Raw genomic sequence first — 23,261 nt, 5'->3', positions numbered from 1 at the left:
CGGTTCCGGTGCAAAGTTGGGAGCCAGATGCAGATCCAGAGGTTCTCAGGTGGTGAGGGGTCGCAGAGTGGCTTGCAGAGTCCAGGGAGGGGGGTCGCTGTAGGCGAGCTCGGAGGACCCGGGAGCCCAGCCCCGCGCACTGCCGACCCGCACCGCCTTCCGCTCCCGCCCCCGGAACGCTCCCCGAGCGCGCGGACTGGCCGCACTCGCAGGGCCGTCGCCGAAGGGGCTGCTTGCAGGCCCCGCCCCAGCCCGGGAGCCTGTGATCCAGCGTGTCCTCAGCCGATCCACACGCGCCAGGAAGAGTGGGTGGCCCGCCGGCTTCCCGGGGCGCGTGCTCGGCACCGCCAGCGACCCGAGCAGGCCGAGCACCCCGGCCCACGCCACCCCGCGCTTGCGCGCTGCGCGCCTCCTTGAGCGCGGCCCCGCCCCCGAGGCCCCGCCCCTGAGGCCCTCGCCCCTCACAGGCTGGCTCCGAGGCCGCGCGCGACAGGCCGGCCAATGGGAGCGCGGCGCGCCCCCCGGCACGTGCGCCCCGCCCCGCCCGGCCGAGCGCGAGCCGGCCGAGCTCCCGGGCGCGGGGCGCGCGGGGCGGGGGCGCGCGGGGCGGGGCGGGGCGCGGGCGGCGCGGCGCGTTGATTGGCCGGCGCCGCGTTCCGAGGCCGTTAACGGCGGCGCGGCGGGGCCGCAGCTCCAAAACAAAGGGCAGGCGGCCCGCGGGGCGGCGGCGGTAGGATGCCTCGCGCCCTGCCGAGGCGCCAACGGCCGCAGCGCGTCGCGGGCCGCGCCGGGGCCGCCTGAGAGCCGAGCCCGCGCCGACCGGGGCCCGGGCCGGATGGGCGCTGCGGGCTGGGGCGCGGACCGCCGAGCGGCCGTGAGTACGGGCGGGCCGCGACACTGTTGCGCGGGCGGCTACTTTGTGGCGCCCCAGGACCCCGCGGCTGCGGGCGGGGCCCGGAGGCACCTGTTGGCGTCCGGGCGGGCGGGGCGGAGCGGGCCACACCTGTCGCTGTCTTCATTTTGATTCGGTTTTCTGATTTGTTGGTATTTGGTTCACCCCTTTTTGGAGCGGACCACAAAGCCTGATGTTTGGTTTTCCTCCCATTTCTTCCCTCCTTCTCCCCGCTCCCGCCCCACCCTGGCCATAAAAAAATTCACAGAGAGAATGAACTACGTGCCCGATGATAATAGGCTTTTCCCTCTTTAAAGAAAAAAAAGTCGCGATTGGGGAGGGCAGTGAGGACAAAAGAGGTCTCCTAGGAATGTTGATTAAAAGGGGGAAACGTTTTCAAGTTGCCCACATACAGATCGTGACTGCACTAGGTTGTCCTCCGTGTTGGTTCGCCACTTGTGGCACCAGGCCGTATGAAAGCCGAGCTTGCAAGAGCCTTGCCTTCGGAAACCTGCTCAGTAGGGTCCTCCTCCCCAGGCCTGCCTCTGATTGACAGCTTTGATGTCCAAATTCTGTGCTGAGTTCTAGGATGGAAAGAAGGCTGGAATTCCACTTGAGATAGATAATGGCCTAGGAAGACATGGATTTCCCCACCTTCACGCTTTTTCTATTCAGTTGCATTTCTTCCTCTCTGTCCAAACACACACACCTTAGCCTGTTGTTTCCTTTGCCAAGAATCTTGTTCTTTCCACCCACCAGTCCCTCGCTCTCCTAAACTCCTACCCAAGCCTGAAGACGAGGCTCACCTTTTCTGGGGACCCTCTCAGGTGCTTCACCTGAGCACACGGTGCTCCCATCACCGGTACCCCCTCCAGCCTCTGTTCTGTTCTTGTGGACCTGACAAATATGTGCTGAGCCTCTGCCCAGCGCCAGGGGCTGTGCTTGACCCCGCTGTTGCTGAGCTTTATAATCCTGCATTGTCCCCCCACCCCTAGCTGTGCGCTCTTGGGGAACAGGAGTGGCATGTTTGAGGAATGCTGCTACCCTCCTAGACCCTTGTGCTCCCTGCCTGTGCATCTCACAGGGCGAGAGTGTCTTCTCCTGTGGGAACCCCTCAGAGCTAGGATCAAGGCAAAATCTGTTTTACCACAGCTATGTAGCACAGAGTCTGGGCTCTATTGGGCTTTAAAAAAAATAGCTGATCTTCATTGCCCATCTAAGCACTAGTCTTTCTGTTTTGTTTTTTTTTTTAATATTTTTTAATTTTTATTTTTCCTTTTTCTCCCCAAAGTCCCCCGGCACATAGTTGCACATTTTTAGCTGTGGGTCCTTCCAGTTGTGGCATGCGGGACTCTGCCTCAGCATGGCCTGACGAGCGGTGCCATGTCCACACCCGGGATCGGAACCGGTGAACCCTGGACCGCCAAAGCGGCACATGCACACTTAACCGCTGCACTACCCGGCTGACCCCCGCCGTGTAGTTTTAATGTATCTTTCTCCCTGGAAGACTGACGAATGGAAAATAGAATACGAAGAGGCATAGAAGTCCTCCTGATTTAAAACCATTCTCTGACACTCTTCATTTGAGATTCATTTGGTTTTAAATTTTTGGAAAAGTAGATCTGCTAATCAGCAAAACCCCTAGGGAGTGGGAATTTTGAGAAGAGATTTCAGGGGAGGTTGGAGAAAGTTCTCAACAGCCAAGTCCTTGGCAGGCTAAGGTTCTGGGGAGGGCAGTGAGTTGCATTCAGCCTGCTGGGTGACACTACTCCTGTGATGGAGACGTGGGGGCGCCACTGAAAACCTGTCCACTGGTGATAGTAAAACAGAAATCCTGGAGCCAACCCACTCTCGTCCACACCCCGGGAAGGGGTTGAAGAGCCCCCACTCCAGTCGCCCCATTTTTCAGCAGGACCTCTGGCACCTGCAGAGCCTCAGAACCAGGAGCAGGATTCCCGGTGGGGTTTGTAAGTTGCTGAGACGAGACTGCTAACTGTCTGCCATGTTATGACAATGACATCTTGTGTGGTTCTCTGCAATGCCTGGTGAATCGCATTTATTACCCCTGTTTTACAGAAAAGGGAAGAGCTCAGCTTGAGGTCCCAGCCACCAACTACATGGCACAGTTTGTGTCGATCCCTGTTTCAGCTTTGTCCCCCCTGCAGCCTGTGTCTTGACAAACCTCACCGGATCATCCCCTCATGGTGCCCCCTGTCCTCCCAGCCTTGGCACGCTCTCCCGAGCCCTGGCCCCCATTCTGATTCCTCTGTGTTTCTGGTTTTTCCCTTCTCTTCCCCCAACACCAGGCTTTGAATCTTTGATTTTGTTTTGTTTAGTGTGTGATTAGTAAAATAGTTTAAGGTTCCTGGGCTCCTTTCTCCCACTGCAATCCAGTCGGCTAGGTCCAATCCCCACCCTTTCTCCTGAGAAGAAGGGCACCATTGCGGCTCTGCGTCTTACCTCTTTCGCCTTCTTGTTAGCAAGGCATCTAGGAAGCTTTGCTAGGACGTGCCCCAGGGCCACGGCTGGGAAACTTTGTTACCAGTGGGAGAAATAACAAAGAATGTGCTACAGGCTCTTAGAAAAGAGAGGCTCAGTGCAAACACATTAAGTGGTAGTCCCGGCAGAGACAACAGGAGGGACCTGAGGAGAGGTGAGAGGGGAGCTGAGGATGAGAGTCTGGAGGGCAGCGGGCACGGGCACCGGGCAGTGAGGGAGCCAGAGGCCTCGGACTACCTGGAGGCCGGGCAGGCGGGAGTCCACAGAGGGCCAAGGGGGCTTTATCTGAGAGCAGCAGGGGGCGGGTGGTGGGACGGAAGCAGTTTCTGGCCCCACGCAGCAGATCCAGTGGTCCACTAAGGCTGCGGTTCCTGCAGTTTTCATCCTGTAATTCAAGCACGAAGGGAGCCCCTGTGAGTGAAGGGAAGCTGGCACTGCCAAAGGCAAATGATACCCATGCTGTTGCCCTTTGGTGTGAATCCTTCCAGATCTTTCCATGCCTGTGTGTGCGTGTGTTGGAATAGTCAGTACATAAACTGGTATCAAAATCAAAAGCTAGAGGGGCTGGCCCTGTGGCCGAGTGGTTAAGTTCGTGCGCTCCGCTGCAGACGACCCAGTGTTTCGTTGGTCCGAATCCTGGGCGCGGACATGGCACTGCTCATCAGACCACGCTGAGGCAGCGTCCCACATGCCACAACTAGAAGGACCCACAACGAAGAATACACAATTATGTACCGGGGGGCTTTGGGGAGAAAAAGGAAAAAAATAAAATCTTTAAAAAAAAAATCAAAAGCTAGAAAAACACAGAAAGTGAAAAGGAAGTCAATTCCCCGTCCTTCCTACCCCAGCCTGAGGTCCCACCTGGGAAGTATTTCTGATCCCTGTCTGTTGGTGCCTTTAAGGGGCCAGTCTCTTTTGGTTAGACTTGAGGAGGTTCCTAATCTTTTGTTATTACAGGCAGTATTGTAACGACCTATATCCAGTTATTTTGCACGTGTGCAAATCAGTCCAGAGCTGACCACAGGGGCCTGAGCCTCGGTCCTGGGGCGCGTGCTGGGAGCGCTGACTGCTGTTACCAGATGGCTGCATTGCAGCCTGCCCTCGCAGGTGGTGTCATCAACTGTTTAAAAATGTTTGCCAACCTGCTGGGCTATAAGACAGATATCAGTGTGCTTTTAATTTGCATCCATGGGTGAAGTTCACAACTGTTGACATGTCTGTAGGCACAGTGGCCCAGGGTGGAGCCTCTCTGGCTTTGAGTCCAGCTTCACAGCTTGCTAGCTGTACATCCTTGGCAGGTTGGTTAACCCCTCTGGGGCTCAGTTTCCGTGTCTGCACAGTAGGACTAATAAGACCCCTCATCTCTTAGGGCTGCTGTTAATTCATGTCTTCTCAGTCGCCTGCTTAGAACAGTCCCAGCCTCGGCTGTGAGGCTCCTCTGGAACCGCTGCCTTTCCTTCTCCTGGAAAAGGAGCGTTGATGTCCCCACACATGGGGCCTGGCTGCCGCTTCTCCATGGGGCTCTGGCCGGCGGGGCCTGTGTCTCCTGGGCGCTTTCCTCCCGCTGCTCCCTGGGAGCTCTGTCTACCACTGCAGCCACATCGTTGCCAAGCCCAGTGGGGACACCCGTGCCCTCTGACTGCGGTGCATGCCCTCTGACAGCAGTGCACGCGCGCCTGGCTGCCTGGCGCTTCCCCGCCCTCGAGGGTGAAGCAGAGGCCTGGGGCTCAGCTGCCTGCCAGGCTGTGGGGGTGCTGGCAGGAAAAGTATAGCAGCGCAGGGAAGAGAGAGCGTGGGCGGTGGGCAGGGGCTGCCTCCGCTCCGTCCTGGAGGTGTCAGAGCTCCTGGTTTGGGGTTTATTTCTCAATGTTTTTGTCTTTGGAAGTGTGGTAACAGCACCATATGGACACGGGCCTGATTCACGTTCTCTTAAAATAATTATACATGCTTATTTTAGGGGAGAAACTTCTGGAACACAGAATATTGTTTTTGCTCTAAAAAATTACCCTACACTACTATCTGGGGGGATGGTGTCCGCCCTCCAAACCTGGGGACATAATGTCCTGTAGCAACGAGAGTCCCTGAGAGCGTTCCCTCCCGGGTCCCTCGCGGTGAGTCCTGACTTGCAGCAGATCGGCTGCAAAGCTCACTTGCCTCGCGTTGCTGGGAGACCTGGCCATGGTTTCCCCAGCGCAGCAGTGGATGCCAGTTGACAGGCTTTGTTCAAACACGACACGACACGAAAACCCAGGCCTGGCCGCTGCTCTACCAGGACCCCCTTTGAGGGGTGGTGACAAGGGTTGGAGGTCAGGACTGAGATGGTGAAACGCTGGTGCGTGAGGTGTACCCTGCCTTTGAGGAGTCGACCGTGAGCACTGAGCACAGGCCAGGCCCGGGGCCGTGACAGGAGCCCAAACAAGGCCGCCTGGAAGGAAGGAAGGGCTCCTCAGGAGGCTGGCAGCCCCTGGGTAGAGGATGCCTTGGGGCAGGGCTGTCCCTGGAGCCTGCGGGAAATGACAGGCGTCCATGGTGCATTGAACAGTTGCAAAGAAACAGAACCCTTGGCAGGTCGCCACTTTGCTAGGCGTCGTCCCCGTCAGAGGTGAAGGCGAGTCAGGGGAGGGGGTCCCGTTCTGAGGGTGAACAGAAGTGATCTGGCTGTTTACAGGCAGGGGCTGGGATGGAGTGAGGGCACTTTCTGCACTTCTCCGCGCAGGTCACCGGGAGCAGTGTTTCTGCCACCAGAGGGGTCCTTGAACTCTAAACACTTCGGACTAATCTAAGATTGTCTCTCGGGCCCTGCACGCCTTGCTTTTAGAACTTTCCTCAGAGGGAGATCCGAGGAGAGGAGAGAAGGGGTAAAACAGAAGATGGTTAATTTAAGGCTCCTTTCAATAACTAGAGAGACTCGGGCGAAGATGTTCAAACAGACTCAGCACGTGGTCAGTCAGCACTGCGGCCGCCTCCTCCTGGGTCGCCCGGCACGGCTGGGGCGGGCTGGGCAGGTGGTGTCCTAGTTGGCACTTGCCCCCATGACCCCCTGGGGCATGTCAGCGAGCTTATGGAAGATGGGAGGGATGCCAGGTTCAAATTCATAAGGTCTAGTTGGTCGGGGCAACAGATAAAATCTAATAAAATGTATTGGGGCTAATGTGACACCTCATCCTTGAGTCAAAGAAACCCAAGGGGAAGATTCAGATTGGCCTGTGACTTCATGGCAGCCAAGGGGGAAAAAGTTTAAGGTTTTGGGAATCACTAATTAGGAATATCTAATATAATCAGACTTCTTCAGAAATACCTTAATGCTTGATTGTGAAGACGGTGTATTGGAGCAAGAAATGGGCTTCGTTTTAGCAGATAGATGTGTAGGTGTGGGTGTGTAAACCTTGGACAGAAATTTCCTCCACAGTCATCTTGCAAGCTGGTTTTCTCTGTTGGGAAGTGTGGTGAATCATTAATTGTTTTATTGTGTTAAAGTACACATAACATAAAATTTACCATCGTCACCGTGTGACACACGGTGACACCATGTCCGCGTGTGCAGGTCAGCGGTATTAAGTACATTCATATTGTTGTCCAGCCATCACCACCATCCATCTCTACAATCTTTTCATCGATGGCCTATTAATTTCTGTTTCTGCTATGAAACAGGATCCAACTTGGTTTTTCTTGGTTTTCCTCTAAAACCCAGTTGTCCAGCACCATTTTTTGGAAAAAGCTGCCCTTTCCCAACGGGCTGGAGTGCCACTGCTGCCATAACTGGTGTCCTTCTCTGCACAGGTGTGTGGGGGCTCTTCCGTGTCCCGTTGGCCTGTCCTGTGCAGGTACCACGCTGTCTTGATGACTCTCATGGAAATGACAGGACTTGCTCTCTGGCAGACCCTGGCAGCTGGGGTGTTCCATCTGGTTCTTCTTCACCAGCTTGGCCTTTTGACATGATGGGGTTCAGGACATGCTATCCCAAAATATGCCGCCCTTGTCTGTGACTGCTGGGAGGACAGGGGGCACCATGAGGGGATGATCCGGTGAGGTTTGTCAAGACACAGGCTGCAGGGGGGACAAAGCTGAAAGAGGGATCGACACAAACTGTGCCATGTAGTTGGTGGCTGGGACCTCAAGCTGAGCTCTTCCCTTTTCTGTAAAACGGGTAATAAATGCAATTCACCAGGCATTGCAGAGAACCACACAAGATGTCATTGTCATAACATGGCAGACAGTTAGCAGTCTCGTCTCAGCAACTTACAAACCCCACCGGGAATCCTGCTCCTGGTTCTGAGGCTCTGCAGGTGCCAGAGGTCCTGTCACTCTGACCTCCCCCTTCGCCCTTCTTCCCCAGGAGAGCTGATACAACTCCCATGTGAAGGGGCCCTCCCTGGCCCCTCGATGGGGGACGTCCCATCACCAGAGACAGGGAATTTGGGGCCGAGAGACCAGGATAAACAAAGCTTGTTAAGCAAGCCCTTAACCATGGACCGCCAGGGCCTGGCCCCAGCCCTCTCCCTTGTCGGTGCTTCACAAATATTTGGTTTCTTGGGCTAAAAGATATAGAAGCTTCCTGCTCTGGTCACTTCTGTCGGTCTTCATTCTCCCATTTACATATAAAAATTCAACAAAATTTTTCTGCTCTTCTCCTTTTAATCTGTCTTTGTCAGTTTAATTTTCAAATCCAGCTAGGGACCCTAAGAGGGTTGAGGAAAACCTTTTCTTCTTCTACAGACACTTCTAGGATAAGTTTTAGAATCAGGTCTGTGTGGCTCTCACTGGCTCTCTGGTTCACACATGTCGCACCCCCCCCACACACACACACCCCCAACACGCTTTCCTGGATTTTGACTTGAATTGCATTTAACTTAAAAATTACTTGGTGGGGCCGGTCCCGTGGCCGAGTGGTTAAGTTTGTGCACTCCACTTCGGCGGCCCAGGGTTTCAATGGTTCGGATCCTGGGCGTGGACATGGCACCGCTCGTCAGGCCATGCTGAGGCGGCGTCCCACACAGCACAGCCACAGGCACTCGCAACTAGGATATATAGCTATGTACTGGGGGGCTTTGGGGAAGAAAAAAAAAAGATTGGCAACAGATGTTAACTCAGGGCCAATCTTAAAAAAAAAAATTACTTGGGGAGGATTCATATGTTTACGGTATCTTTCAGTCCTGATTACAGTGTCTCTCTCCATTTATTTAGGTCTACCTTAATGTCCCTCCCTCAGAGTTTTAGAATATTCTCTGTAAAGGTGTTTCAGGTCTTTGAATTTATTCTTAGAGAACTTTGTATATTTATAATGTTGTATAAGAGTATATTTTCCCTTATAGTCTTTATGCGTTATTTCCTTTTCTTGCCTTGCCGAGCTTGCTGGGACTTTTGGCAGTGTTAAATAAAAGTGGTGGTGTAGGGGGCATCCTGGTTTTACTCCTGATCTCAAAAAGAATGTTTTCCAAGTGTTACCATTAAGGATGTTTACCGTGGATGTTTTTGGTTCTCTTCTTCTTCTTCTTCTTCTTCTTCTTCTTTTTTTTGGTGAGGAAGATTGGTCCTGAGCTAACATCTGTAGCCAATCTTCCTCTTTTTGCTTGAGGAAGATTAGCCCTGAGCTAACATCTATGCCAGTCTTCCTCTCTTTTGTATGTGGGATGCCACTACAGCATGGCTTGATGAGCACTGTGTACGTCCTGTGCCCAGAATCCGAACCTGCAAACCCTGTGCCGTCGAAGCAGACCATGGGAACATAACCACCATGTGACCAGGCCAGCCCCATACTGTGGGGTTTTTTGTGGGTGCCTCTTAATAGATAAGGAAATTCCCTTACATTCTTAGTTTTCATTGAATGTTTTTAAAATTGTGAATAGATGTTAAATTTTGTCATAGGCTTTTTCTGCATCTATTGAGATAAACAGATTAAGAGAACAATAGGTGAGGGGCCGGGCAGTGGCATAGTGGTTAAGTTTGTGTGCTCCGCCTTGGTGGCCTGGGGGTTGCAGGTTTGGATCCCAGGTGAGAATCTAGCACCACTTGTCAAGCCATGCTGTGGCAGCACCTCACATAAAATAGAGGAGCATTGGCACGGATGTTCACTCAGCAACAGTGTTCCTCAAGCAAAAAGAGGGAGATTGGTAACAGTTGTTAGCTCAGGGCCAATCTTCCTCACCAAAAAAGAGAGAGAGGAAAAAAAACAATAGTTGGTGAATTTTATTAACTAAATTTCTTAATATTAAATTCTCTTGTATTCCTGTGATAAAGTTAACTTAATTGTATTTTATTATCCTTTAAAAATAGCATTAGATTCTGTCTGATAATATTGTTTAGGATGTTTGCATCTTGGTTCCTGAGAAGAAAACTAGAGTGAATCTCATTCTTATCCTGGCCTGGTTGGGGTTTGGTGTCGAGGAGCTGGCCAGTTGGGTGCTGGAGAGTACCCCTCTCCCAGGAGGCCCTGTGTCAGGCTGGAGTTTTCTTTCTTTGAAGTTCAGCGAGGCTCCTGGCCTAAGGTTTGTTGGGGGGGCGGGGCGGGGAGTGTATTGAAGGAGCACACTTTTTACCAGTAATTTGATTTCTTTGATGTTTATAGGATTATTCAGGTTTTCTATTTCTTCTTGAGTCATATTTTTTAATTTATATTTTTCCAGGCATTTATCTATGTAGTTTACATTTTCAAATATATTGACTTCAGTTGATCACAACATCCTCTCACTCATGAATCTTATCCAAAGAAGATGAAATCCCATTTCCACGTGTGGCAGCTTTTTCTGCTCACTTGATCCCCTCACCCATCAGTCTTTCCAGAGATTTGTCAGTTTTATTAGTCTTTCCAAGAGCAAACTTTTGGCTTTGTTGATCCTCTCTAGTGTATCCTTGTTTTTCTTTTCTGTTTCATTATTTTTTCCCCATTTATTTCCTTCTTTGTATTTTCTTTGGATTGTTTTTCTGTTACTTTGCTAACTTCTTAAAGATGGGTGTTTAGCTCCTTGATTCCACTTGTCTTGTTTTCTAGCATGCATTCTATAAGATTATACATTTCCCTTTAAGTACTGGTAAGTAATTATTTTATTATTGTTTAAAATATTTTCTAATTTCCATTATTCTTGGACCCCTGAGTATGTAGAAGTACATCTCTTTTTTTTTTTTTTTAAAGATTGGCACCTGGGCTAACAACTGTTGCCAATCTTTTCTTTTTTTTTCTGCTTTATCTCCCCAAACCCCACCCCCCACCCCCACCCCCCCGTGCATAGCTGTATATCTTAGTTGCAGGTCCTTCTAATTGTGGGATGTGGGACGCCGCCTCAACGTGGCCTGACCAGCGGTGCCATGTCCGCGCCCAGGATCCGAACCCTGGGCCGCCACAGCAGAGCGCGCAAACTCAACCACTCGGCCACAGAGCCCACCCTGAAGTACATCTCTTAATTTCTAAACATATGAGGATTTTTCTACTTATATTTTATTTTCGATTTCTAACTTAGTTGTATTGTGGTCAGAGAATGTGCTAGGATTTCAGTCCTTGGGAATTTGTTGAGACTTGTATGGTCAGCTTTTTTTGGTAAATTTTCTTTTTGCAATTTTTTGTAAATGTGTGCTTTAAATGAGTGTGGACTCTGGTTCTTAGATACAGTTTTCCACATGTCTTTTGGGTCTAATTTCTTTATCATGTTGTGTAGATCCTCGAAATCTGTATTCATTTGTGTTTGCTCTATCATTTACTTCAAGGTATAGTAAAATATAGAAATATGCTATTTATTTATATGCTATATTTTATATATACTAAGTATAGTATGCATATATACTAAGCTACTATATTTATACTTTATATACAATAATCGCTAATCCTGGGGCTGGCCCCATGGCTGAGTGGTTAAGTTCGCCCGTTCCGCTTTGGCAGCCCAGGATTTTGCCGGTTCAGCTCCTGGGAGCAGACATGGCACCACTCATCAAGCCATGTTGAGGTGGTGTCCCACATGCCACAACTAAAAGGACCCACAGCTAAAAATATACAACTATGTACTGGGGGGCTTTGGGGAGAAAAAGGACAAATAAAATCTTAAAAAATAATAATAATTGCTAATCCTATTCTGATTATAGAGTTATCTTTTTCTCCTTAAAGTTCCATCAATTTTTGATTTATATATTTTGAAGCTATGTTATTAGGTAATAATATTTATACTTGCCACTTATCTCCCTTCTGTTTTTATCATTATGAAGTAACCCATTTATCTATCTGGTAAGGTTTTTCCCTTAGATATTAATATTACTATATTAATATAGTTTTTAAAAAGTTATTTGCGTGCTGTATCTTTTTCTATCCTGTTACCACTTTAACTCATTTTTTGTGAGTCATATAGAACAATAAATACATTAGACAATGTACTGTTAGCAAATACTTACACACTGTACATGTATGTTGCCGCCACCCTGGCTCTGGCCTTATCTTTTCAACCTTTCCGTGTCCTGTGTTTAGAGGTGTCTCTTGTATATAGCATCTAGATGAATTTTATTTTCTGTCCAGTCTGAAACCTTAAACTCTAACATTTAGTCCATTTATATTTAGTATAAGCATTGATACGTTTGGGTTTAACTCTTGCTTCTTTCTTTCCTGTTCTTTCCATCATGTTTCTTTTCCTTTCTTGCCTCCCTTTAGATTGACATTTTGTCATTTGCTAATATTTCCCTTTGTATGTTTGGAAGTTATATAGTTGGTTTTTGTTCTTTCAGAAGTCTCATCAGAAATTACAACATTTACCCTTAATTTACCAAAATCTAAATTTAATCAGTACTTATATCTTCTTTTTTGGACAATACAAGGACTGAAATAGAAACTTTCACTTGAGCTTTCATCCCCGACTCATGGGGCTCATGTGTCACAGTCATCTCTTTTCAGAGCTCTACGAGACAGCGTTGTTCTGTTTACCTGCGTGTTCACCATTTTCTTTATTCCTCGTACCCTCTTCAGTTAGAGTCTGGAGTTTAGATTTTATCTAGTGTTGTTTTTCTTTTGTCTGAAGCACATCCTTGAACTTCCTTCAGTGATACTTTGCTGACATCAAACATTGTAGTTGTCTGAAAATGTCACTTCCTGAATTATTAAAAGATATTTTTACTGCAGATATAATTCTGGGATAGCAGTTACTATATTTCATGACTGTAAAGATATCTTTCCCTGCTGCCTTCTGGGTCCCATTGTTTTACTTGGGAAGTTGTTCTATTGAAAAGTAATTTTCCCTCTGCTTCTGGATGCTTCTAAGACTCTTTTTTCTTCAGTGATCTGCAATTTCATTATTATGTGACCAGATGTGGCTTTATTTTTATTTATCCTGCTTGGAATTATTGGACTTGTTAAGTCTGTGGATTGGTGTCTTTCTTCAATTCTGGAAAATCCTTGCTCATTATTTCTTCACATAGAGCCTCTGCCCCGTTTTCCTCTCACTTCACCTTCTGTAAGTCCACATACATGTCTGTGCTTTTGGTGTCATTTCCAAGAAATCACTGCCAAATCCATGTCATGAAGATTGACCCCTATGTTTTCTTCTAAGTGTGTTATAGTTTTAGTTCTTACGTTTAGGTTTTTGATCCATTTTGAGTTAATTTTTATAAGGGTCCAACTTCATTCTTTTGCATGTGGATAACCTGTTTTTTGCAGCACCATTTGTTGAAAAGACTGTCCTTTCCCCCATTGAATGGCCTTGGCACCTTTGTGTAAAATCAGTTGACTGTAGACAAGGGTTTATTTCTGGACTGATGTGTAATTTGTTAAAGCTTAGTTAATACTGGATCCATCACACGTATTCGTAAATGTCGTGGTGCTGAGTCGTTAATTCCATGATTTGGGACAAGATGTGTCCTGTGCTGCTGCTGACCTCACTGAGATGGGAGTCTTGTTGGCTACTTTTTCTTTCAAATTTCCTGAAACTACACATGGTAAGATGTATTTGATCAAATGTTTTTCTCAAATTATTTGTATGTAAAAGTAGTTCACCTGCCACTTCCAACTACATTTAGAATGGTTAGATGGTGATTAGATATTTGTATTCTTTTTTTTTTTCTAGTGAGGAAGATTGGCCCTGAGCTAACATCTGTACCAATCCTCCTCTATTTCATATGTGGGACGCCTCCACAGCATGGCTTGATGAGCCCTGTGTAGGTCCGTGCCTGGGTTGCGAACCCACGAACCCTGGGCTGCTGAACCAGAGCACACAAATTTAACCACTGTGCCACCAGGCCAGCCCCTAGTATTCTTTTATATACAATTAATATTGAAGAATTAAATCTTTTCACTTCTAGTCTTGCCCCCACCCCCGTTCTTCTGAACACATGCCTCCTAAACACGTCTCCTGCATGGATTTCATTCTCTCCGTAACTCACTCCTTTGTCTTGATTCATTGCCAGGTTGTGACATTTTTCTCTCGTCCCAGCTGTGTGGACAGTGCCACACGCCCTCTGAACAACGACGGCTCTTGCCTGCGTGTTCCCGTGTTTTTTTTGTCAGAGAGCCCAGCAGAGCTGCCGTGCTTCCAGTGCCAGCCCTGAGCTGAGCGAGGGGTGCCCGGCAGAGATGGTGAAGATGACAAAAGCCAAAACTTTCCAAGCTTATCTGCCGAACTGTCACCGAACGTACAGCTGTGTCCACTGCAGAGCCCACCTGGCCAACCACGACGAGCTGATCTCCAAGGCAAGTGCTTTGTGTCCAGAAGTTGACGACATTATCCTTGACAGTGATTGCCATACCTAACTAGTAGGCGAGTATCCACCCATCACATGACTTCCTGAGTTTGCTGTATCCTAAAAGCCTGGAGCCCTTGGGCCCTGATGCGTGTTCTGTGTGTGATGGAGTGTGGCTACGCCACGGTCTTGGGCAGGGTCTTTGCACAGGGGGCGTTTCGGAGGGCTGGGCGCCGGGGCCTCCTGATCAGCAGTAGCGAGAGGAGGCGGGTATTTGTCAGAACGGTAAAGCTAATATAAACCCAGACCACTGGGGGAACACAGCAGGTCTGGGCAATCTATGGAAACAGTTTAATAATAAGGGAATTCAGAAATTGTTAAAACTCAGAATGGTTAAGAAGAGGCTGTCCCGCGGGAGGCGGGATCTTTCGGGAAGGTGCCCAGGAGCAAGCTCTGCGCAGGCCGGCCTCGCAGAGGCCCAGACAGCAGCCCGCGGCCTCCGCAGTGAGGTGAATGCTCTGTGAGCAGTTTGTCATGTTTATAATCAGCCATTACGACCACTGAAAACAATCCAACCTGGGGAATGAGCGAATGCGCCCTTGGGGACAGTGGTGGTCCTCTGCCCTCTGTGTTCACGGGGCATGACCCCCGCCCACGCTCTCAGGTCTGCCCTCCTGGGCCACATGACCCTCGTGCTCCTTCAGCAGCAAAGTCCATCAGGAAGTTGTGCCTTTGAGGCATCTCCACGTAGGCGTCATGTTTCCCTCACTGGAAGAACGCGTGTCTGCTTGTGTGTCACTCGGGGATAGTGAGAGGTTACCTCGTTCGGCTCCTCAGCTAAAATAAACACCGTGGGATGAGGCAGGGCGTCTGCTGTTTCGGGGCTCCTGTGGCTCCCTGTCTGTGGAGGAGCTTCGGGCGGGAACTGGAAGCTCCTCGGGCCCTGGCTCCGGGCTGCTCTCTGAGGCAGCTCCAGCCATGCCAGCCTTGTGAGCCAGTGGAAGGCAGAGCCGCTCGGGGCCTCCACACTGGGGCTGTGTGGCTTGGTGACCTTGCTGAGCCCATGACACCCGAGCAGGGCATGGTGTTGGGCACCCTTACGGTCTTTGTTCTGAAGCGTGCTGGGAGGATCTGTCCTTAGGTAGCCCAAAGACACTTGAGAGGCTTCTTTCCCGGAACCCCAAAGCCATCAAGCTGGTTTTAAATCACGTCAGGCGTGGAGGCCTGCGAGGTGGAAACAGTCGTGACATTAAACGAACACTTCAGGATGCAAGGAATGCCAGGAAGCTGAACCTCCGAGCACACCAGCTGCCAGGAGGAGGCAGCCCTTGCGTTTCAGCTGGTGATAAAGTAGACTGCTTTTTCTCCCTTACGTTGTTATTCCATGACACCACGTAGAGCGGAACCCAACTCGTATGAGGCTAGAGGTACTGTCCCAACGGCTCCACCAGCCTCGGGGTGCATCTTTGCCCTGACAGGCAATCCCCGGACCCACAGGAGCCTTCTTGCTGGAGGCAGGTCTGGTTGGTGAAAGGCTCTAGTTTCACCTGTGGCCACCTCTGGCACCACACCTGTGTCTGTGAAGTTTTATTGGCTCGTCCGTTTGTATGTCATCTGTGGCTACTGTCGTGCAGACAGAGTAGTTGAAACAGAGGCTGATGGCCCCAAAGCCTGAGATGTTTATCATCTGGCCCTAGTTTACGGAAGAAGTTTGCAGACCCCTGCTCCAGTCAGAATCTGAACTGCAAATCTGATCACTTTGCTGATCTGAACCCTGTTTAAAAAATAAGGATTTGCTGACTAGGTGAGACAATTAGGAAAAGGAGTTTAGAAAATTGAATGCTGGTAAGGATGCGTGAAAGGTCTGTAAGATGATTATTTGTTAAATTGGACAAAAAATAATATTCCTAATTGTAGAAAACCACATTAGGGAAGACCCCTTTTTAAGTCTGAAAGCTGTATATTTAAATCAGGACACTGCTGGCGTCAGGCTAGGTTCTGCTGCAGCAACAAAGAGCCCCAGGTCTCAGTGGCTGGAAACGGAGGTTCATCTCCTTCTCAATGAGCTGTCCGTCAAGGGTCAGCCGGGGCCCAGCTTTCTTTAATTTAAAGAAACTATGGCTCCTAATGACACATTAACGTGATGTGTATTTGTAAAGTAAAAAATGAGAGTTGCTCTCTCCTCCTTCCTTATCCCATCTCCATTCCTTGGGTTGTCACTGTGAGTAGTTTGGTGTATGTTGTCCTTTTTTACTTGTCTATAGGAACACATTTTTCACTTTAAATAAAGGGCTCACACGTCACATCGTTTTACAGCTATCTTTTCTTCACTTAACGACATTTTATGACTGTCTTCCCACGCCCGCTCATCCCGTCTGTTCCGTCCCCCTTTAATGCCTGCATGAGTCCTGGCTGTGAATTCACTTGTTTCCCACTTGTCGCTGGGGATCTGTCTCCCATTTTTTTTGCAGTGAGAAACACTAGTGGTGACCATTCTTGTCACATTTCCTTAAGCACTCAAGCTGGTTTGTTCTGTACAGTAAGTTCTTAGAAGTGGGATTGCTGGGCCGTGCAGTATGTACCTGTCACATGTGGATATTGTCAACTCATGATCCAGTCAACATTCATCACCGTCTTTTGAATTTGTGCTAAGGTGATAGGCAAAAAAAACCCAAAAAGTGTTCTTGATTCAGTTTGTGTTTCCGTGGTTATTTTTGAGGTCCCTCTAGTTCGTGTGGTCCCTTTGAGCCTGGCATCTGAGCAGATGAGCCCCGGCTCCTGTGAGAGTGTGGGTGTGGAGCTAGGTCTGGGACCGCCCTGGCCGTCAGGGGGGCAGCAGTACCCTATCTGCCTCCTTAATCATCTCGGAATCCGGGCGTATGCTCCGAGCTGCTTCGTAGCTTGCAGCACGTTCCTGGGGTGAGATGTCACTGGAATGTCCTTTCCTCCAAGTTAGGGGCCATCTTGGGCTGTGACTTATTTTTTTTATTTCAATGGAAAAGCATGGAGATGTCCCCTTGCCCCTGATATCCGACAGGCAGTGGTGCATCTTGCCCTCGTGGGGTGGGTTAGACACCTGAGCAGCCCCACTGGGGCTCTGGGGCTGCTGTGACTTCCGGGCCTCCCTGGGGGAGCTGGGCAGCGGCAGCCGGGGCTCCTCCTCAGCATCGCTGCCTGTCGCTCTGCAGGGCGGTCAGTGCAGGTTGAGGTCCCCGGCCTGAAACACGGCTGCTCCGCTTTCCTTCCTAAATGCAACACTCACTGTAGCTTTTTGTCACCAGAGCAAATCTTTGAAAACTTTTTTCTTCTTTGCAGTCCTTTCAGGGGAGCCAGGGCCGAGCCTACCTCTTCAATTCCGTGTGAGTATCGCTGCCGTGCCCCCTGGCAGGACCCCAGGGCTGCTCTGCAGCCGTGTGTGATGCACGGCCCACACGGGGCCGAAAGCAGAGCCTGGGCTGGGGTCACCGGCGTGTTTTATGGGGTCTTAAAGAATTCTGCCCTCCAGTCAGAGAGTTCGTGTCCCGCCTGAGGAGTTGGCTCGCGTGCGGTGGACCGTGGCCCCTGCTGTGCCGCTGCAGGGCTGCGCTCACCTCCCGCAGCCTGGCCCGTCCTGGGGTCCTGGTGGGGAAACAACATTGTTCCTTCCCACAGAGGGTGGCAGGCAGGACTGGAGAGGTGAGGGAAGAGGACACACTGCTGGGTTTCTGGTAATCAGTTGGCTCAGGAGATGACCCCCCCGGTGGGGACCAGGGCGGGAGCCGGGGAGCCCCCTCCAGGTGGCGGTGGAAACGCTGCTGCACGCCCTGGGCCCCGGCGGGCAGGGCAGGGGCCTGCAGGTCTCCAGTGGCGGCTGCCTCCTTCCCTGCAGGGTGAACGTGGGCTGTGGCCCTGCGGAGGAGAGGGTCCTCCTCACTGGCTTGCATGCTGTCGCTGACATCTACTGTGAGAACTGCAAAACCACGCTCGGGTGGAAATATGTGAGTAATCGGCTTATTCTGACATTTCAAAGAGCGCACAGATTTACTGTAATAAATAAAACGTGACAAATGGACGCAAAATTAATTTGCAAAGGAGTAAGACTTCCCCCTGGAAGTGTGATAGATTGTATCAGTCAAAGAATCCATGTTTTAAAATAGTGTCTTTGAGCCAATTAAAGATGTGCGTCATCGCGCGCCTGCGCTTGCGGGGCAGGGCGAGCAGCCGTGCTGGGCTGTGGGGGGCACATGGCCCCACCCCAGACCCCGCGCCCTCTGAGGGTCCCACGGAACAAGGGGCGGGAGCTGTTCCCCACAGCCGGGTCCAGGCTGGCTGGTGACGTGACTGTGGGAAGGATCACGCCAAGCTCCCGCCCCCGCACTCCTACCCCCAGCCCTCTTTCTCCTCGGACCTTGAGCTACACAGATGCCCTCCCACCCCATCTCCAGCCTCCTCCTCCGTGGCCCTTGCTTCCTGCAGGCCCCCTTGCCGCCCCCGCCCCGGGGCCAGCCCTGCTGGCTGAGAGCTTGACCGTGGAGGGCTCCCCTCCTCAGCTCTCTGCTCCTGTCTCCCCCTCGGGCTGCCCTTCCTCTGATCTCTGCCTGCTTTGACCCCGTCTGTTGACAACTCCCAAACTGGTCCCTCTGCCCCAGCTTCAGTCCCCTGTCCCCAGTGCCCCTGGCCGTCTTGCTCACACCCCCACCGCCACACTCCGGCATTTGAGGGGCCTGTGTGGTGTGGCGCCAGCCTTCATGGACGTGTCTTCTGCGGCCGTTCTGCTTTCCTTCGTCAGGGCCACCTGCTGTCCCCCTCTCGCTGGAAATCCTGATCGTTGCTGGTCTCCCATGTCCCCGTCAGATGTAGGGACACAGTCCCCGGCATGGAGATGGCCCAGTGAGGCCTGCATGTTCCCCCAGCCCTCGCGCCTGCTTGGCCTGGTCCATTCCATCCCGCCCCCAGCGCGGGGCCTTCCCTTCCCTGGGCGTCCTCAGACTGTCCGGGGCTCGCTGGCTACTCACTTCCCTCGGCTTTCACCTCGAGCCCCTGGAAGGATGTCTCGCTCTTCCTGCCTCCCTGATCGCCCTGCACATGGCAGGTGCTCAGTAACAAGTGTAAATTAATGTCCCCTACAAGTTAACTGTGACTTGAGTACAGGGCGGCCACGTGCTGCCCTCCATGGGCTCATCACCCGAGACAGGCCTCCTGGCCGCGGCGGGCACAGCCAGGGGACATCTGGGGAGACGTCCTGTAGACTTCTTTTCTTCACCAAGTGTGCAGTGAAGCTGACAAAGGAAATTGGCCCTGTCCTGAAACCTTTCTCTCTGCTTTTCTTTTTCAAGGAACATGCCTTTGAGAGCAGTCAGAAATATAAGGAAGGAAAATTTATTATTGAGCTTGCCCACATGATCAAAGACAACGGCTGGGAGTGAAGCGCAGGCTGCCGTTCTCTGAGTGCTGTTGGAGAGGCGGCAGCACCGTGGGAGCGCAGGAGCGCCCGGTGACAGGGCCTCTTGAACTTGCCACTCGCAGGCCGGCCTCTCCCGGCCGTGCCCGCGGGGAAGGCGCCCCTCCAGTCCACGTCCCGTTCGTGTACACGGTTGTTTCTGGAAATTTTCTGTCACCTTTTCTAACTGGTCAAGCTCTAGAGGAAGAATTAACCAGTGGATGACTTCTGTCTAGTTAATGCCTTCTTCTAACCTTCGCCTTTCAGATAGAGTTTGGCTGTGCTCTTTCCTGTTTGATAGAAAACCGAACCGAGTCTCTGCAGACCCCGGGGACCGGATCTCCTTGGAGAGCAAGGCCACCCCTCTTCTTTAGAGGCGAGGTTCCTCAGCCCACTTTTTCTCTAATTTTCAAAGCTGCCAACTGGTTATTCCTCTTGCAGATGAGCTGTTAAGGCATAGTGCTCATTTAGGAATCTTCCAGAAGCAGTCAAGAAATCTATACACCCAGGGTGTTTTTTTAGCCTTGTTCAAAAACAGAGAACGCCAACATTTTAGATAAGCTATAAATAGGGAAATGGCTAATGGAACATCTTGTGTATTTAAGCCAACAGCTTCCTTATCTAGGAAGCGAGCGAACTAGTGGTGAGCAGACTGTTGTGGGCGGCGGCGCCCGGGCGCAGGGCTGCAGGGCCTCCGCGTTGCCAGTCACTGAGCGCTGGCCTCGCCTTATCCTTTAATGCACTGGACTGAGTAAAATCGGGTTTCCTTTTCTACTCTGATGTACTTGAAGAAAAAGAATTATTTTTGCATATGAAAGAGGCCAGAACTAACAGGATAAACTCCCAAACGTGAGATTTGCTAGATTGTTTTAAAATGTTTTCAGAAGAGCTTACAGTTGCAAGACAGGTTTAAAATTTATAAAATGGAGATGTTTGGTTTGCTCGAAGGGTCCCGCGCCTGCCGCACTCTGTCCCGGGACCACTTTCCCGAGTCCTGTGTCTTCAACTTTGGCGTGAGCCCCGACCTCCCCGGCCCCTGCGGAGTGGGCACTGCTCGGGCACCTTGACCAACCTGCAGAGAACAGAGTGGGGCTTCCTGCGTCCTGACCTGACCGCAGCTGGTGGGCCCGGCCTGGCGCTCCAGGCGTCTGGGACGGCGTGACTCCCGGGACCCAGTGCTGAGGGTAGGGAGGCCCAGAGCTGGCAGAGTGAGGAGAGCAGCGCAGGCAGACGTTTCTCAGCTGACAGGATGGCTCCGAACCCTCCTCCAGATGAGGCTAGACCAGTGGCAAGGAGCTCGAGCGGGCTGGGGACAGTGAGGGTGGCCTTCCAGCCCTGGGAGGCCCCTTCCCTGCCTCCAGCCCGCCAGAGCCTGGAGCCCTGGCCGTGCAGGCCCTGAGGTCCCCTCGTTGGCTCTGGTTTAGCTGCCCACTGGGAGCTTCTCTTTTGGCCCCGTCTCTGCCTACAACTCAAAGCCTCGGGATGTGGGAAATGCTGCTGCCCTGCCCCGGGCGAGGGGACATCAGTGCAAGTTTGTGTCGGGAGGAGCCCGACACACAGCTCCGAGTGTGAGGGAAGGTCTTGGCACAGCAGTGTTGGCACAGCTGTGTCAGCCCCACTCACGGGCATGCCCGCAGGCTGCTGCTGCCCTGGGCTGGTGGCTGCAGATTTAGGCTGTCCTGACACACCCGCGTGTCACTGAGTCAGTGCTCAGCTGTGCAGCCTCCAGGCTTCCAGGGCCCAGTCACTACACAGGGCCTTTCGCTGCCACAGTTAGAAACCCAAGACGTGCAAGCCAGCACCTGGAGCAGCGAACGTCCGCGGCGCCGGGCCCTCGTGGAAACTTGGAAGGGCCTGAGACCCCGTCCTCGAGGAGTGAGCACGAGTCAGTGACAACTTGGCCCACACCGACCTTTCCCTCCTCGTCTTGGCTCCTGCGGCCCCAGCGCTGGCCGGCTGCGAGGGGCGCTTCTCCGAGGCGCCCCTCAAGCCGAGTCTGACACCGCCCCGCTGAGAGCTCCGCCGAGGTCTGGACAGGCGGACTGCTCCTTTGATTTGAGCACTTTGGTTTTTGTATTGTCTTTTGTGATGACATTGAAACATTTTTACTAGTGGTCTTATGACTTTTGTATTTTTTTTTGTAATTGATACCAACAAAAACTCTTACCACTTTTTTTGTTGGTCCTCTGCAAAATCCAAACTCCCTTTGAAACCAAATGAACTGACTGTGAGCCGGCTTCAAGGAAGGATGTTCACGCGACCACAACCAGATGCGCTGGTACGGTGCTGGAATGTTCCACCCTCTTAAATTCCTAAACAGTAAAATATCATCCCGTGACTTTTATTTAAATTATTTAAAATATTTTTTCCTTGAGAAGAGTGGGAGTTGATGCCAGGACTATAAATGTATTTAACTTAAACTATGTAGTGTCCTCTGGCAAAGTACATTTGCTTTAGAAATGTGGTTTAGATTTGTTGCCATTTTATATATACACATATATATAGTATTTTTATACCTTAACACTTATTCTTGATGGCATCTGTCGGATATTAGGAGGGGTCAGAAATGGGAATTTCTTTCAAAAGTCCTTTAATTTGCCTGGTGACCTCACCAGGTACCTATAAAATCCAAGTGTTTTACTATCTAGGAAACTACTTTAAGCTCCAAAATGACCTACAGAAATGCAAACGCTCAGTTGTCCAAGGCCCTGGGCCTGCAGCCCCGGGGGCCGGGCCTTCTGTGTGCCGGCCCCGCTGGGGGAGGCTGCACAAATGGACGGGCAGCAGCCCGGGGCCAGCCCAGAGGGTTGTGCCTTGGAGCAGGACAACTGGGCTCCCGTGCCCGCGCCGCCACCACCTCCCATGTGCAGCCCTCAGTCCTCTGTGTCTGTGAGGTTCGGAAATAAAGGTTCCGAGGTCAGACATTTCCGTCTCAGTGGCGCCACCTGTCCCGTGCCCTCTGCTCTGACACTGAGGGACGAGGCCTTGGTTTCCCACAGCTGCTGCCGGGAGCAAGGGGCCTGGGGCCTCGGAGCTCCTCTCCGCCGGTGGCCCTGGTCCGGCGCTGTTGTGCGCAGCCCGCCATCACAGAAGCAGCTGTGGGAGCGCCGTGCTCACCACTTTGGGGGCTGCGAGTGTAGCCCAAGGATGGTCTAACAGTACAGTGGGGGCTGCGGCTGACCGTGCTCACCTCCTCCTGACCTCCTGAGGGGCGAGCGCCCCCAAGGCATGTTGTACCCACTCACCGCCCTCCCCCGCTCCCCGCCTTCAGGCCTACCCGCACTCGGCTACAAGCCCCCGTTCAGTGGCCTGCAGGAACGTTTGCACCCAGCCGACGCCACATCCTGCCTGCCAAGCCCTCTCCTCCTGTGGGAAGCAGGCGCTCGGAGACAGCGTGGGCGCAAAGGTCTGAGTGTCAGTGAGTTATCAGACGTCTGTAGCTGGAAGGGGTGGTGGTGAGGGGGCCGTTTGTGCAATGAGGGACGAGGGCCTGGCTGAAGGTGCGGAGGGGCTGGGAAGTCACTGTAGAGCCCAGGTCCCCAGCTACTGGTTACAGGCAAGGGGACTGCAGAGGGACAGGCTGCAGGCAGGACACAGCGGAAAGCTGGTGACCGGCCGGAAGCGAGAAGGCAATGGGCTGGTGAGCTATGGGAAGGCGATGTGGACACGGCATCCGTGTGGAGCTGCATGAGGGGCTCAAATAGAGACACGTGAACACAAAGGGTTTGGGCCTGGGGTTCAGCCTCAGATACGGACAAACTAAGGTAGCACCAGCCTGGTGGCTTAGCGGTTAAGTGCACACGTTCC

At 51.7% G+C, this 23,261-nt stretch overlaps 1 protein-coding gene across 2 annotated transcripts; it reads left to right on the top strand.

The window, feature by feature from the left end:
- Nucleotides 1-632: 632 nt before the first annotated feature.
- YPEL1 (yippee like 1) lies at nt 633-22,376 on the top strand. Of its 2 annotated transcripts, none has more exons than XM_070628353.1 (5): nt 633-874; nt 13,763-14,045; nt 17,351-17,394; nt 17,904-18,012; nt 19,351-22,376. In XM_070628353.1, the coding sequence occupies exons 2-5, from the start codon at nt 13,929-13,931 to the stop codon at nt 19,438-19,440; spliced, it is 360 nt and encodes a 119-aa protein (XP_070484454.1). In that variant the 5' UTR covers nt 633-874; nt 13,763-13,928; the 3' UTR covers nt 19,441-22,376. The 2 variants fall into 2 exon arrangements, with proteins under 2 accessions (XP_070484454.1, XP_070484455.1); XM_070628354.1 differs by lacking the exon at nt 633-874 and adding an exon at nt 11,386-13,294.
- The last annotated feature ends 885 nt before the right edge of the window (nt 22,377-23,261 follow it).

Source organism: Equus przewalskii, chromosome 7 (assembly GCF_037783145.1).
Source record: "Equus przewalskii isolate Varuska chromosome 7, EquPr2, whole genome shotgun sequence".
NCBI lineage: Eukaryota > Metazoa > Chordata > Mammalia > Perissodactyla > Equidae > Equus > Equus przewalskii.
This window is presented reverse-complemented; position numbering and strand designations above follow the sequence as displayed.

Excerpts from the sequence above, each read along its gene's own strand:
- YPEL1 (XM_070628353.1), top strand. The coding sequence starts at position 13,929 with ATGGTGAAGATGACAAAAGCCAAAACTTTCCAAGCTTATCTGCCGAAC. Across the intron at positions 14,046-17,350 it reads ACGACGAGCTGATCTCCAAG|TCCTTTCAGGGGAGCCAGGG; the intron begins GCAAGTGCTTTG and ends TCTTCTTTGCAG. Across the intron at positions 18,013-19,350 it reads CCACGCTCGGGTGGAAATAT|GAACATGCCTTTGAGAGCAG; the intron begins GTGAGTAATCGG and ends TTCTTTTTCAAG.